Source organism: Miscanthus floridulus, chromosome 4 (assembly GCF_019320115.1).
Source record: "Miscanthus floridulus cultivar M001 chromosome 4, ASM1932011v1, whole genome shotgun sequence".
NCBI classification, from domain to species: Eukaryota; Viridiplantae; Streptophyta; class Magnoliopsida; order Poales; family Poaceae; genus Miscanthus; species Miscanthus floridulus.
In genome coordinates this window covers 86,182,114-86,197,137 of record NC_089583.1, presented here as the reverse complement: position 1 = coordinate 86,197,137, position 15,024 = coordinate 86,182,114, and the positions used below count along the sequence as shown (strand labels likewise).

At 48.6% G+C, this 15,024-nt stretch overlaps 2 protein-coding genes and 1 long non-coding RNA gene across 4 annotated transcripts; all 3 read left to right on the top strand.

Annotated features, from left to right (window-relative positions):
• The first annotated feature begins 4,467 nt into the window (after nucleotides 1-4,467).
• On the top strand, nucleotides 4,468-5,204 carry LOC136551957 (purine permease 1-like). Its single transcript, XM_066543483.1, has one exon. The coding sequence runs from the start codon at nucleotides 4,468-4,470 to the stop codon at nucleotides 5,185-5,187; it is 720 nt and encodes a 239-aa protein (XP_066399580.1). The 3' UTR covers nucleotides 5,188-5,204.
• A 5,740-nt stretch (nucleotides 5,205-10,944) lies between these two features.
• Nucleotides 10,945-12,328, top strand: LOC136549920 (protein MAIN-LIKE 2-like). 2 transcript variants are annotated; one of them, XM_066541355.1, is made up of 5 exons: nucleotides 10,945-11,074; nucleotides 11,188-11,249; nucleotides 11,666-11,862; nucleotides 11,957-12,151; nucleotides 12,234-12,328. In XM_066541355.1, the coding sequence occupies exons 2-5, from the start codon at nucleotides 11,216-11,218 to the stop codon at nucleotides 12,312-12,314; spliced, it is 507 nt and encodes a 168-aa protein (XP_066397452.1). In that variant the 5' UTR covers nucleotides 10,945-11,074; nucleotides 11,188-11,215; the 3' UTR covers nucleotides 12,315-12,328. The 2 variants fall into 2 exon arrangements, with proteins under 2 accessions (XP_066397452.1, XP_066397450.1); XM_066541353.1 differs by having other exon boundaries at nucleotides 11,012-11,249.
• A 218-nt stretch (nucleotides 12,329-12,546) lies between these two features.
• Nucleotides 12,547-13,307, top strand: LOC136549921 (uncharacterized). The gene is made up of 3 exons (XR_010782096.1): nucleotides 12,547-12,823; nucleotides 12,899-12,997; nucleotides 13,083-13,307. It is a non-coding gene; the product is annotated as an uncharacterized lncRNA (long non-coding RNA).
• Nucleotides 13,308-15,024: the final 1,717 nt, after the last annotated feature.

Genomic DNA, 15,024 nt, shown 5'->3' with positions numbered 1-15,024 from the left:
GGGGAGGCTAGTGGGCCACCTGAGTCGATCCCTGGAATGACTCGGGCATGTACTGGGAGGTGGGTTAAGGAGCAGTGGAATGCCACATGAGGGCTATGCCAACCGCATCATGAACGATGGACCCGGATTCCACTCAGATATGCCCGTTAGCAAGCTAACCGAGCGCGTCACTCGAGCCATCGAGGCAAGTGACGTCAGCTCAACCCCTCCGATTGTGGAAACCATGGATAGGGTGACGATCACAAAGATGAGCCAACCCTCGACTGGACCCCCGCTACGCGTGGAGGCTCAAGGAAAGTTGGACTCGCAAGGAGACCAAATATGCGGTCGCAGAATGATGGCTCAGATCCTAGGGAGGGGATACGTGCGAAAACTAAGAATAATGTTTCTAAAATAAGAGACGCTTTCTCCTACTAGTTTCGCTATCCTTTCCTCGATCTTTAGTGACACCTGACCCCAGCAACGACAAGGGGTCGGGCCTCACTCGGGGGCTGATAAGGGTATAAATATACCCTTTTCTAAAACAATCATCATGCCCGACCCCTTCCTCATGTTAAAAACCTAGTGGCAAGGTTTGTAGAAACAAACTACTAAGTAAGGCTAGTTAGACTGCAAGAAACCTATGCCCTAGCAGCTATGGCATTCTTGCTTACCAGCATGATCAAAGTTTCCTGCCTACACCTCGAACTCTACGGTCTTAACAAACGGAAGGGTTGAAATGCATTAACCCCTTTTCACACATAAAAAGCGAGGACACCAACCGTCTGCCTAGATCTCTATGCCTACCATGACCAGTCACCATGACTCATCGTGGGGCATGCGCATGCAACCAATGGTTGTCTCCTCGAAAAATGCATAGGATGTTTTGCCTCCCCGAACGGGCCACGACTCGTCACAGGTAAAAGGGATATGGAGCTAAAAGGCTCCTACAGCCCGTCTAGGCCTAGAAGTTCGAAGGTTGGCCCATCGATGGGTTCAACAACCGCTCCGGGCACCTTTAGAGTGAGTGGTGGAAAGGGATGGGCCCGCTAGCGGCCAGAGCCCGGGCGCACAAGTGCCGTGGGCATCCTGGCCCACGTTTGAGTCTGGGCTAGATACGATCCATGGTTTTTCCTCAAAGAAAGGCAGAGAGCCCTCAGGACTAGTCGAACGGACCCGAGAACTATATGGATTGACCGCTGAGAATCTAGAGTCGGTCACCAGTTGACCCAAGCTGGACCCCTGCGAACGGGATGCTAGGGCCCCATTCGGACTAGCACGTTAACAGCGCACCGAACGCCATGATTCATCCATAAAGGAAATCGTGGCATGGCTTAGCCCCTCCGTTTTTATCAAAAAAATGCTTGAGGGAAAATTATCAGACGAGCTGACCCTCGACTGGACCCATGCTACGGGTGCGGACTCGAGGAAAGTTGAACTCGTAAGGAGACCGAACGCGTGATCGCAGAACAACAGACCCCTGTAGGGGTCGGAATCAGGAAAGACCTTTTCTGACCCACCAAATCTCACGGCTATACCCCAGGGGGTCCGATCTCGATGAAAGGGGATCATCGTCCCTAGATCACGTCGTGGGCGACAAAAGAAGGCCAAGGCCCTAAAAGTCCTCCTGTTCAAAAAAGCCTCCGAAGGAGTATTCTACTCCTTCGTAGGCTCGGGGGCTACTATCGGGGACCAATACTAGGGTACCCGAAGAGGAGGAGCTAGTGACCATCAACATCAATTCATTCGAGCAGTCAAGGTACACGGGCTCCGCCTCGCCCGACCTCTGGGGCGGGCTCCGCCTTGCCCGACCCTGAGGCCGCGGGCTTCGCCTCACTCAACCTTCGGGGGCGGGCTTCGCCTTGCCCGACCCTGAGGCCGCAAACTCTGCCTCGCCCATCCCTGAGGCCGCATGCTCCGCTTCGCCAGACCTCTGGGGGAGGGCTCCGCCTCGCTCGACCCCGAGGCCACGGGCTCCGCCTCACCCGACGGGGTCCCATACCGCCGCCAACCACTCTAGGTCCAGGTGTATGGGCCTGGGTCAAAACTCTGACACCAAAGAAGAGATCGGCACGCCCCGATGTAACCCATGGCCGTGATTGTCCATACCTGAGGGTCACATCAAGAACAACGTCGGGCGTGTTGGTGTTGTTCTGCCTAACCATCGTACGAATGCTGACAAGCGTGTCATTTCATCACGACGTCCGTCGGGACAGAATGAAACACCATGACCGGCAGACGACGCCTGCGCGTGGCAGCAGTGAAGGACAGGACCACAACGTGGAGCTGCTCCTTTTGACATCTACAGGGTCGGTGGGACCCGTATGAAGGAGAAGAAGGACCCGACGATCCTGAAGTACTTCTTCTCCCTCTTATTCTTCTCTTTTCCTTCGCTGTAACCCATGCTTTCCCTTAGCCTATAAAAGAGAAAGCAGGGCGTCCCATGGAGGGGATCGATCCATCGATGACCGATCGAATCACCCCGAACCGATCAGAACATGAGATAAACACACAAGAACACGACACGAACACACGCCTGAGCAGCGATCGAGCTCTCAGCACCCGTTCACTCTTTCCACCAGAGACTTGGGATCCTTTCCCTCTCTCACTCGTTTGTACCCCCTACTACAAACTTTCAATGCTAATAATACGAGAAGCATCGACGAATTGGACGTAGGGACTTTCTGCCCGAACCAATATAAACCTCGTGTCTTTTAAGCACACCATCCGAGCTAGACGTGCAATAATACAAATTTACTCGTCGGTGGTAACTCGAAACACCGATAACGGGCAATATACTAGTGTAGAGAAAAAGAAGGGATCCATTAAGGGCGTACCCAGTGTAGAGAGCTCCTGCTCTGTATAGGGTCTAGGGAAGGGTGTCAGTGGCAAGCCTTATCCTCGCATATGCAATGCGTGGAGACCACGACTCGAATCCGGGACCTTCCGGTTCCTGAGAGAAAAAAAGAAGGGAGGTTTTAAATGCAAATATACATATGCTAGTTTGGCACATGAGCAATTAATGCACATATAACTCATGTAGATCTATGGTGTATCACTTAATAAGTTTAAAATATATATATTTTAAAGTTTATATAGCTAAGTGATATCACTTAACAAGCTCAGAAACAGCCATGAATCTTACTAAAAAAAGACACGGGAAGGTCAGAATAATTATCATCTGTTCTCATGTCGTACATTAAGGGTGCAAATGGTACAGAATACAAATTCCAAACCGTTTCGAGGAGTTCAAATTCATCCATATCTTAACATAGATATTCGATATCTGATACCGTATCCTTATCCGAATACTAAAATCACATGTTATGATGCTGATATCCATTCGTATCCTATAGACATAGCTGATACTATCCGTATTCGAATCCAAACCCTTATAAAAATATAAAAACAAATATAATATCAGCAATATCGGTGCGGATTCTATCCGTTTGCACCCCTAATAGGCGATTAGGCGCTGTGACGATCGAACGCTTTGTCGAAGGTATTAATTGGGCCGCGTTTGGCGAACGACAGGGGACGGCATGCTGCGATGGGTTCAAATGGCCCACAACTGGCACAGAGACCTGGGCCTTGTTTAGATGCAAAAAAATTTTACAAAATAGCTACTGTAGCGTTTTGTTGTTATTTAGCAAATAGTGTTCAATCATAGTCTAATTAAGCTTAAAAAATTCGTCTCGTAGATTTCGTCTAAACTATGTAATTAGTTTTATTTTTTATTTATATTTAATGCTTCATGCATACGTTCAAAGATTTGATGTGACGAGAAATATGAAAAATTTTACAAAATTTTTTGCAAACTAAACTGGACCCTGCTTCGAGTTCTCAGATGCCTCACGTCCTCTGGAGCTGACCGCTCCCATGACATGTTGCCGCTGTTGACCACACTGAACACCGAGAACAAAATGCCGGCCCAAGCGTCCACGGCACATATTGCAAGGCACAGGAGCTAGTCACTAGCCAGAAAAGATATTTAGGCCTTGTTTAGATGTCATCCAAATTTCAAGTTTTTTTACTCTCTCTCCATCATATTAATTTTTAGCCGTTTGTATGGAGTATTAAATGTAGGTAAAAAATAACTAATTACATAGTTTAGTTGGAAATCACGAGATGAATCTTTTGAGCCTAGTTGGTCTACGATTGGACAATATTTACCAAATAAGTGAAAAGTGGTACTATTCATCGGATTCACTTTTTTTTTAAGTGAACGAGGCCTTAGTACTGCTAGTGTGGAATTAATCAGCCTGTTGATTGGGTTCTAGTCTTCTAGACCATCTCAAAGGCTAGTACACGCTAAATCCCGGTGCCCAAAACGTCAAAAGCTGAAAAGGCATATCCTTTCGTGCATCTCGCCGATGATATATGACACGCTCGAAACTCGCACATCCGGCCGTGTCCATCCCGGCAAAGGTGGCAAGTGGCAACTCGAGACCATCCCTTCATCATACAACCATACGCCAGCGCGTCTCCATGGAGGTGGAAACACCGGCGCAGGCGCAGCCATGCAAGAATGTCGACCAGAGCGCCGGCACTACAAGGACGACACTCCGCAACCCGCTCCTCGTCGTCAACTTCGTCCTCATGGTCGTCGGCTCAGCGGGCGGCCCGCTGTTCCTCCGCGCATACTTCATCCACGGCGGTGCCCGCAAGTGGCTCTCGGCCTTCCTCCAGACCGCCGGCTTCCCGCTCCTGCTCGTGCCGCTCTGCGTCTCCTTCTCCCGGCGCCGCCGCCGGCGCGACCGCGACGACGCCTACGACGCGCCGGCGAATAAGGCGGCTGCCCGCACGCCGTTCTTCCTCATGACGCCCCGCCTCCTGGCGGCGTCCGCGGCCATCGGCCTCATGACCGGCCTCGACGACCTCCTGTACGCCTACGGCCTGGCGTACCTGCCGGTCTCCACGTCCTCCATCCTCATCTCCACGCAGCTGGCCTTCACGGCCGCCTTCGCGCTGCTGTTGGTGCGGCAGCGGTTCAGCGCCGTGGCGCTGCTCAGCGCCGGCGCCGCCATGCTCGGGATGAACGCCGGCGGTGACCGCCCCGCGGGCGTGTCCCCGGCGCAGTACGGCGCCGGGTTCGCCATGACGCTGGGCGCCGCCTCGCTCTACGGCCTCGTGCTCCCCGTCATGGAGCTCAGCCAGGCTCACCACCACCAGTCTGACAGGACACAGCATTTGCATTTGGACCCATAGATGACGGCGGATGTAAATCGTAGTAAATGCTACCCGGGCCAGTAGTAAGTTTTAATTTACCCTATATTTCAGTTGAGGAATAAGTAGGCCATATCATTCCAATCATATAAGGGTATGTTCAACCCATGGACAACTTGTCTGTACGATGATGTCATATTCTATAAAAATGACTAAACAGACAACATATACAATGGATTGTGTTTATTTGTCTGTTAATTCTTTAATACTTGTATGTAGCCATGATCAAGTATGAATATGATTCATGTAACCATTGTGTTGCTTGTTGATAATAAAAAGATCCAGCATAAATAAGATGATCATGGTTATAATATTTTTTGGAATCATAAATATAAATGATATATTAATATAAAACATAATAGAACAAAATTTTCATAAATCAAATAAAACATAATACGACTACATATTAACAGTTAAATTGCATTGCAAACCGAATGCAAACTCTCCACTTTTCAGAAAAAAAAATTGCAAACACACACTAGCCTACTACTCCTAGTACATGTTGTTTGCTCTCTCCACCGTAGCCTGTAGAAACTGAAAAGTTATACGGCACTCTCTGCACTTCACATGCTCCTCCTAGTGCAGTAGTACGTACTGCGCTGCACATGCTTATCCTTTGAATACTCGACTAGTCAACTTCAACTGCAAAAAAACACTTCTCTTCTTCAACGCCTCCTCAACTGCGTGGCTCTCGGCGGTGGGGCGGAGGTCGCCCACGCGAAGCTTGCAGCAGAGCTCGCCGGCGCGGTGCGCGGCTCGCAGTAGCTAGGCAGATCTCGCCCGCATGCGGATCACGGCTGGTCAGAGGTCCTCGGCGTGCTTTCGGCAGCCAAGGAACGAGATGAGAAAGGAGCAATTTGGCGCTGAAGATTGGAGCCATCCTTGCTCCCTCCCGCCGCACGGGATCGAGGCCGTCTACTCCAGGCGAAAATTTCTTCTCGGAGCACGAGCCGGGGTCGTCCTCTCGTGAGACGACATCTCTGTCTCTTGGCTCCACCGGGGGTCTTTCTGCAAAACTGGTGGCATACAGACGGCACGAACAGATGCGTTGTACGTGCCCTAATACAACTCCATTTTATATTACAGGATTTCGGGTAAAAAAAAAAAGCATCAAGACAGTAGCAACGGACAGCCAATGCTGCAGTATTATTCAAATAAAATAAGAGTACTGTCTCAAGCGAAATTGAGAGCCTGACAAGCAGGGCATTTCTTCAGCGCCTACTAATCCTCTGCAGGATTGATTTCCGAAATATCAACCGACGTGAATTCACCTTCTGGCTTGAAGATGTATGCGAAACCAGCAAGCTTTTTCTGTGGGATCTGGCTGATCTTGAACCTGTCCTCGTCAGTCAGCTCCCAGTCGAAGATCTCAAGGTTTTCCTTAAGCCTCTCCTGTTTGTAGGTCTTGACGATAAAACTCACTCCTTGCTCATATACCCATCTCAATGACACCTGAAAAAGGAGAGTAGATCTGGGACCCACTCTAAGCATCAGTCAAAGAGACATAACTGGAGCTAGCCGCGCTTATCATCAACACTTAGCCCTCTTTGGCGCAGCAAGGCTTCTGCTACAGTAGCGGAGCCGGAGCCGGCAAGAGCCGTGCCAAAGGGCCCTAGACGTCTGAAGTACAGAGGCAGCTAGTAGCTGTGTTTATGAGGATATATATAAACCTGTGCCACGGTCTTCCCTCTTGCCTTAGCTATCTCCGCGAGAACCTGGGATTCGAGCACGGCGTTTCTTTACCCCGTCCAGCTCTGCCCTCCCAACGGCGAGAACGCCTGGACGTGGATGCCCTTCTCGGCGCAGTACCTCCTCAGCTTTGGCTGCTGGCAAACTGGGTTCAACTCCACCTACAGACACCGCCGTCGTGTGATTAATCGACGGCTAATTAGAATCTCGATCGACTAGCGAGGTTGATCGGCAACCATACCTGGTTCACTGCAAGGGTGATGGTGGCAAAAGGCGTGAAATTTTCGTATTTTGGTCTCTTTTAAAAATAATTTTTAGAAAAATACCAACGCCAAAACATTTTCTGAAAATAGACCATTTTTAGACGTCTTAGCACATGACGCCGAGATATGAGGCTCGGCGTCGTGTCACTCGACGCCGAGGTACTGCCACGTCACGGAAGACCGGGGTCGTCGTCGACACGTTGGCGCGTGGGTCCGAGACATCGGCGTCGTGTCAGCCGACGCCAAGTACCCAACCTCGGCGCGGTCGGACCGAGCGCCGAGCTCTGGCCCCATCCGGAGCGCGGCCCAGGCGGCCCAACAAAGCACGGTGGCCCAGCAGCTCGGCGTTGGGTCACTTAACGCCGAGCCTCCAGACCTCGGCGTGACCCGACTCAACGCCGAGGTCTGAACCCTTTAGGCCGCGCCGAGGCCCCTTCTTCTTCCTCCCTTCATTCTGAAACCACCGGCCTCCCTCTCTTTCTCTTCTCCCCCGCGCCGCCAGCAAACCCTAACCCCCAAAATCGACCCCCGGTGCCACGATCTCGGCTCCCGAAGCTTCCTCGAGGTAATGGTCCCTCCCCTCCTCCATTCTATCCGCGTAGATGTGCTTACATTGTCCCTAATCATGTGGAATCATGGTTGTTTGGTGATTTGGTATATTTGTGTTTGCATTTGCAAAATGTATGGCTAAGGATGATTGAGTGCATTGTTGTTTAACTGTTTTATGTGATGAACATGTTAGGTTAGTTTGGTTTCTAGTTATTTTTGGTCATTAGGGTTATTTGTTTATTGTAGGTGTCATTAGGGTTAGTTATTTGTTGGTCATTAGGGTTACTATGTATTTTATTTATTTGATGGTCATTACATTTTAATTTGTTATGACTAGAAATGATTATGTTGTTGGGGTTGAAAAACGATGAAATGATATATTTTAGTTTCTACTTATTAGATTGAAATATATTCATATGTTACACTACTTATTGTGTGATGGCTGTAGATGGATAAATTAGTGAGGTTGCATCATGGAGACCGTATTGTTAGGACAAGAGATGATAGTTTGGAATTTCTGGACATGTGTGGGGAGTTGTTGATTTTTTCTGAAACACCATCTTTGACCCAGTTAGTGGAGCGAGTGAAGGTTAAGTTAGGCTGGAATGAAGGAGACGTGCATGTTCAGTTTGAAGGTGTCATAGATGTTGGGTCGTCGAAGGGTCCTCGGATCAAGCGGTTGCTCAAAATTACAAACGAGTCTGAATGGAATGATTACAAGGCAGTTGTATTGGCCTCAGAAGTGCGATCTTTGGATTTAGTAGTAAGTAAGGAGTCCGGCTTAGGAAATGATAACTTTGAAGCATGGTCATCTTCCCCCGCTCACATAGGTTATGGTCCTTTGCCTGAAGAAGAAATACTTGTCACACAACTAGGCTACGGTGGAGATGAGGAAGAGAATCCGGTTGTCGATGGTGAGGGCAATCATGATAGTGATGAATAGGATGATGATTATGTAATTGTTGATGCAAAAGAAGGTTTGGACGACGCTAGCGGAGACTTTTCTATTGAGGATGAGCTTAGCGACGAAGATGATCTTAGTAGTAAAGAAGACTTTGGTGATGCTAGGGCTACGAACCGTTTTGACATGGAGATAGCTGGAGATGATGAGTCCTTCGTAGAGGAGATAGCCGAAGACTCTGATGACGATCACCCTGTTGGTCGTCTAAATTTAAGGGAAATAGAGATATTGTCTAGGGTCTTGCCTTGGAGAGATCCACTAGTTGGTGATTTCGAGGACCTTAGCCATGGTCATAGGGCAGTAACTGATGGTGGGCCAAATGATACAACTGTGCCTGATGTTAGCGGTTGCCTCATCATACGGAAGGGCATATTGTTTGCTACCATGGATGAGTTGAAATCATGGTTGCAAGAGTACTCCATTGTACACAACCGACCTTTTAGGGTCATCAATTCATTCAAGGAGAAGAGGTACACTGTTGCTTATGAAGAACAACAGTGTGGTTGGAGAGTATGTGCTAGGAAGACAAAGGCAGGCAAATGGAAGATTACCTCAGTGAAGCAACCACATGTTTGTGCCACTACTGAGGCAGAAGAGAACCATCTACAGCTCAATTCTAGGTTCATTGCAAGGCAATTATGCCCCGTGGTGAAGCATATGCCAACCATTACGGTGTCTGCGTTGGTTGAGATCATCTTCCAACGGTACAATTACTATGTCAAGTATGGGAAAGCATGGAGGGCAAAGCAGCGTGCACTGGAAATAATATTTGGAAATTGGGAAGAAGCTTATGAGCGCCTCCCTGTAATGTTGAATGCAATGAGGGCCGTAAATCCTGGGATGCACTTCGAGTATTTACCTAAGGAGGGTGAAACAAGAAATGGTAGCCAGGTATTTGGAAGGGCGTTTTGGGCGTTCGGGCAGAGCATCGAAGCATTCAAGCATTGCAGGCCCGTCGTCTCAATTGACGGGACCTTTCTTATAGGGAAATTTGAAGGCACAATGCTTATTTGTATTGGGACAGATGCAGAGGACCAGCTTGTGCCATTGGCCTTTGCGATTGTTCGAAAGGAGGACACGGATAGTTGGTGTTGGTTTCTTAGGCTAGTAAGACAAGTGGTAATTGGTCTGGGACGTGATGTTTGTGTGATATCCGATAGGCATGCTGGCATTCTGAATGCCGTAGAACAAGAGATTCCTGGTTACGGCCAAATACATCACCGGTGGTGCACCAGACACCTTGCTCAGAATCTTATAAGGCGTGATCACACAAAGGACAACTTCAAATTATTTGAGGAGGTTTGCAGGCAGCAAGAGGTTCAATTATTCAAAGACAAGTTAGATGCCCTGAGTTAGCCACAAATGTTGATGGCAGGCAATTCTTGAGCGAGTTGATGGCATCAAAGGATAAGTGGTCACTTGCATATGACACGGGTGGTTGGAGATGGGGCTTCATGACTAGTAACATGGCAGAGATGTTCAACAGCCTTCTAAGAGGTTGTCGTGGTCTGCCTGTGACTGCTATTGCCTCATTCACCTTCTACAAGTTGAATTCTTGGTTCATTTCGAGGAAGAAGCATGCGAGGTCTCTATGGACAGCAGGCAAAGCTTGGCCACTTTTAGCATCTCAGGAACTAGCTTTCTCAAAGAAAAAGTCTAAACGACAGAAGGGTTCATGTTTCGATCTGATAAACCATGGATATGAGATTCTAGAGGGTGGTGGAACTAACATTGGTGGTGAAGACTGGGGTGCTCGAAAACATAAAGTAGTGATCAATGAGAACAAGTGTACGTGTGGAAAACCGATCATATACCATAGGCCTTGCTCCCACATGATTACAGCCTATCGCCTTAGACGTGTTGACCCTGAGGTCCCTCCCCGTATGGCCGTGGAGTTCTCTTTGAGGAACCTAATGAGCACCTGGAATCCTTAGTTCGAGCCATTTCTTGACGAGAGTCAATGGCCTACTTATGATGGCCCCAAGTATGTGGCTGATCTTGGTTTACTCTAGAAGAGTAGAGGACCTAGGCAGCGGAAGCGGTTCAGGATGGACATGGACCGAGCCACGAAAGGTAGATCAACCACGAGTAAGGTTGGGAGATATTTTGTAGAGGACACCCAAAAGATCCGTTGCTCTGGTTGCCATAAGCCGGGCCACAATAAGAGAAAATGTCCTGAACTACTTAGACAACAGGTATCCATCAAGCTAGCTACTAGAATTGCTTTGTGTAATGGTACATTGGTTTACTTTTGTTTTTTTATTTTTATGTTACTTTGTACCACATACACATGCTTTAACTTATACTAATGGTTTGGCATTGCTTATGTTGCAGGATGGATCGGTTCCCCCTTCTTGATCCAAGGTTCGATGAGCACCACCGGGCTCGGAGGATCGAGAACGGAGAGGTATATTCAACAATTCATATGAAAACATTGCATTGTTCATGTTTTGCTCTATAGTCCATGCTCTTTATAAAGTGACATGAACTAATACTTTTTCATGCTTGTTTTTTTTGCAGGTTTTGAATGTGCTGAGGCCAATGACACATGAGGCCTCTACGACCATGGTCTACGACGAGAGGTACACGCCCCTCCTGAAGCTGGCGAACCTTGCTACCGTTGCTCGTGTTTGTCGTCGAGGCATGCCACCTTTCAACCCAGCGGCGCTGACGGCATTGATAGATCGGTGGCATCCGGAGACACACAGCTTTCACCTACCATGCGGGGAGATGACGGTCACTCTCGAGGACATTGCCATGATCCTTGGAGTCAAAATCCGAGGATTCCCAGTGACAGGAGACACGGAGTCTGAAGGATGGCAGCAGCGGGTTGAGCACTTCTTAGGATGGCCCCTAGCGACAGTTGAGGCTGGTAAGAAACGGCGCAGTAGTGGGGTGTCCCTAAGGTGGCTTCGTCAGTAGTTTCAGGAGTGCCCACCCAACGTAGACGCCGAGACCATGACATACTACTGTCGGGCCTACGTCCTCCACATGTTAGGTACGGTTCTCTTCCCTGACGGCACTGGAGACACGGCGTCCTGGATGTACATCCCGTGCCTTTTGAACTGGGAGGATGCCGGCAATAGGAGTTGGGGCTCGGCTATACTTGCCTTCCTGTATCGTCAGCTTTACGAGGCTTGCCGCCGTCCTAGAGGCGCGCACGCTACAATGTCAGGCTGCATCACACTGTTGCAGGTAATAAAGCGAAGTTGTACAAGTTACCACTACAATTCAATGTTTTTTCTTAACAAAAGTGATTAACATTCATGTTTCCACTCTTTTTTTGCAGATTTGGATGTGGGAGAGGCTTCCAGTTGGGAGACCGCATCAGCTTGATCCCCCACAACCTTGGTTTCCTCAAGGAGACGCAGTTGTCGCCCCTACCGTGGCACACCTCTACGAGCGAGCCCACGGAACATACCACGTGTCACGCCACGCGTACATCAGCTTCACCAACGAGCTGGACACCCTTTTGCCACAGCATGTAAGTTTCCCACCCTTTTGCCCTAATCGAGGATATGTGCACCAATTGAGCGTCGACTAGTTGATGACGACGTTGTGTACAGGTTCAATGGAGCCCATATCGGCGGAGGCAAGTAACGGATCTCAACTTGAGCGCCTTGTGCATGGCAGACGAGGACGTCTAGACGATGAGGACCCCCTTATTTGTTTCTATGCAGTGGAGTACCATCTCCCTCACCGTGTAGCACAGCAGTTTGGTAGGCTGCAGCCTTCTCCGCCCGATGATTTCTCCACTGGTTGGCAGCTCCACAAGTACGTAACATACAATATTTTGTTCGTTTCACATGAAAGAATCATTGAGTAGGCCTTCATATTGCCGATTTGGTGTAAAATTTGTAGGTTCAACAGACAAAAAAATAAGAAGATCACCAACTGGCAGCTAGAGCACCAGCGCTACATTGATGAGTGGATGTTGATGGAGCAGAACAACATGGGCATCCATGCCATCCATCGTGACAAGGCATTCCATGATTACCTTGTTTGGTTTGGTCAACGAACAAGGCTTCAATTGAGGCCCGCTTGGACGGAGCAAGACATTGCTGACATTGCGAGCGAGGATGAGGGCAACAACCCATATGACCAAGCTACCCGAGAAGGCAGGCAAGTTGAGATCGCCCCTGCGTTAGCCAGAGCTGTAAGTGATACAACTATTTCAATCTCTGAGGTCTTTACTGTGATAGAGACTTAAATTATTGTTTTTGTTGCATAGAGCATGGAGATAATGAGGACAGTGGCCGACCAAGGAAGGGCATTGATGATTCCTGTGGGCGATCCTGATGAGGCCTCCATGTTACGACAGCACATTCAGGTAGTCTTCTCTCATTCAGTTGATGTTACATCTTTATATAGTTTTGCGACCAACCCCACTTACTAATAGTGCTTTCAAAATGCAGCGTGCCATGCATCGCCTACGAAAGGTAGCTGCACGCCTTGGATGTAGACGTTCCCCGGATGTGGCAGTCCCACAACAGCTTGGTGCTGGACCTTCTACTGCACATGTTGGAGGGACTTCATCTTCACATGGTGCACATGGTGGCAGGACTTCTTCTTCACATGGTGCAGCAACTACTGCAGAGGGTGGTCAAGGACATGGTCATTATGATGATGAAGTTGATGAAGGACAGAGAGAGTACTATGATCATGAGTATGATGAGATTGGCATGTCCTAGCTTGGAGATGCACCCCAAGGAACTCAAGGCCCCTCCGGTTCTGGACGTCCACATAGGACGCTCAGACCAGTGGACAGGTACACTCTAGGTACCTATCCGTTTGGGAGGGGAAAGCATTACGCTTGCTGTCCACGTTAAGGTATAAGGAGCGATAAAAGATCCAAAGACTTCATATGCTTTATTTTGTGCATGGACTATGTATGCATTGGACCTTGTACTATGTTTGGACTATGTTTTTTGATTGATGAAGCATATGTATGGACTATGTTGGATGTTGAATGTGTTGGACTATGTTGGATGCTTAATGTGTTGGACCTTATGTATGTACGGATGTTGAATGAATGTGTCTGTCGGTGTGGTCATGTGTTATGTGAATGTGTGGAACGTCGCCATGTTTCATGTTTCTAGCTATTAAGGGCCTCCGTCGCAACTCACAAGGAAGAAGGGGTGTCATCATCCCCATCCTCCATGTTATGATCAATCTCTGTTGGATCCACGGTGACATGGCAAGCACGCAAAGGGGACGAAGCGGCTTAGGAGAGTTGGGGAGCTAGCGAGCTCAGGTCCGTTGTTGGCACAAGGTCATCATCGGCTGATTAGAGTAGTGGGAAATAGTGAAGCAAATCAAAGAAGAGGTATATTTTGGTGAACCCAGGGGCTCGGCGTTTAGTCATTTGACGCCGACCCCTGGTACATACTGGAAAACAATTCACTGAAGCGCCGAGGTGCCCAACCTCAGCGTTTAGTCGTTTCACGCCGACCCCTAGTACATACTGGAAACCTTTGCATCGAAGCGCCGAGGTGCCCAAGCTTGGCGTGGGGTAAATTGACGCCAAGCCTTGAACCTCGGCGTGTTACGACTAAGCGCCGAGGTTCGGCCCAAACCGGGCCACGACCGTTGCCAAACCCTAGGGTTGGCGTGGGCCGACTCGACGCCGAGCCTCAGCCCAACTCGCAAACGGCCGAGCCAAACCCTAGGGTCGGCGTGGGACGACTCAACGCCGAGCCTCAGCACACCTCACACACGGTCGAGCCAAACCCTAGGGTCGGCGTGGGCCGACTCAACGCCGAGCCTCAGCCCAACAAAACCCAAACCATTTGGTATATGTTGCGATCCTATTTGCATGATTCAAATGAAAAATCTTTCTCAACCTCTTCGACTAACACGAGTTATACTAATAAGAGTAGACAAGTTATATTTATGTTTGTATATTTGTTCCTGCAGGAAAAACCGATTGTTGGTTCGATTTCAATCCCCTATTTTTAGAGAGACTCAAATCTTTTTTTCAATTTGGGAATCAACCATAGTACATGAAACTTAGAGGTAGGTAAACTGCAATTTATGAAATAGCGGAGGCACAACGATTACAGTCACATCAAAAGTAACAAATGGCATGTCGCAAACTAAACCTAGCATGCCTTAGGGGATTGAAAGAAACAAGTGATACATACATTGCAAAGGGTACACACTCACATAAAAACTAACAAGGGCATGTTGCAAACTAAACCTAGCATGCCTTATGAGATTGAAAAGAACAACTCATACAAGCATTCCACATTCGGATTGACTAACAAATGTTGGTCCTAATAATGCTCCCACATATTGAACTGAGTTGCGCCTTCCCCATAGTATCCTCCAGTTGACGGAGGTGGTGGTGGTGGCGGT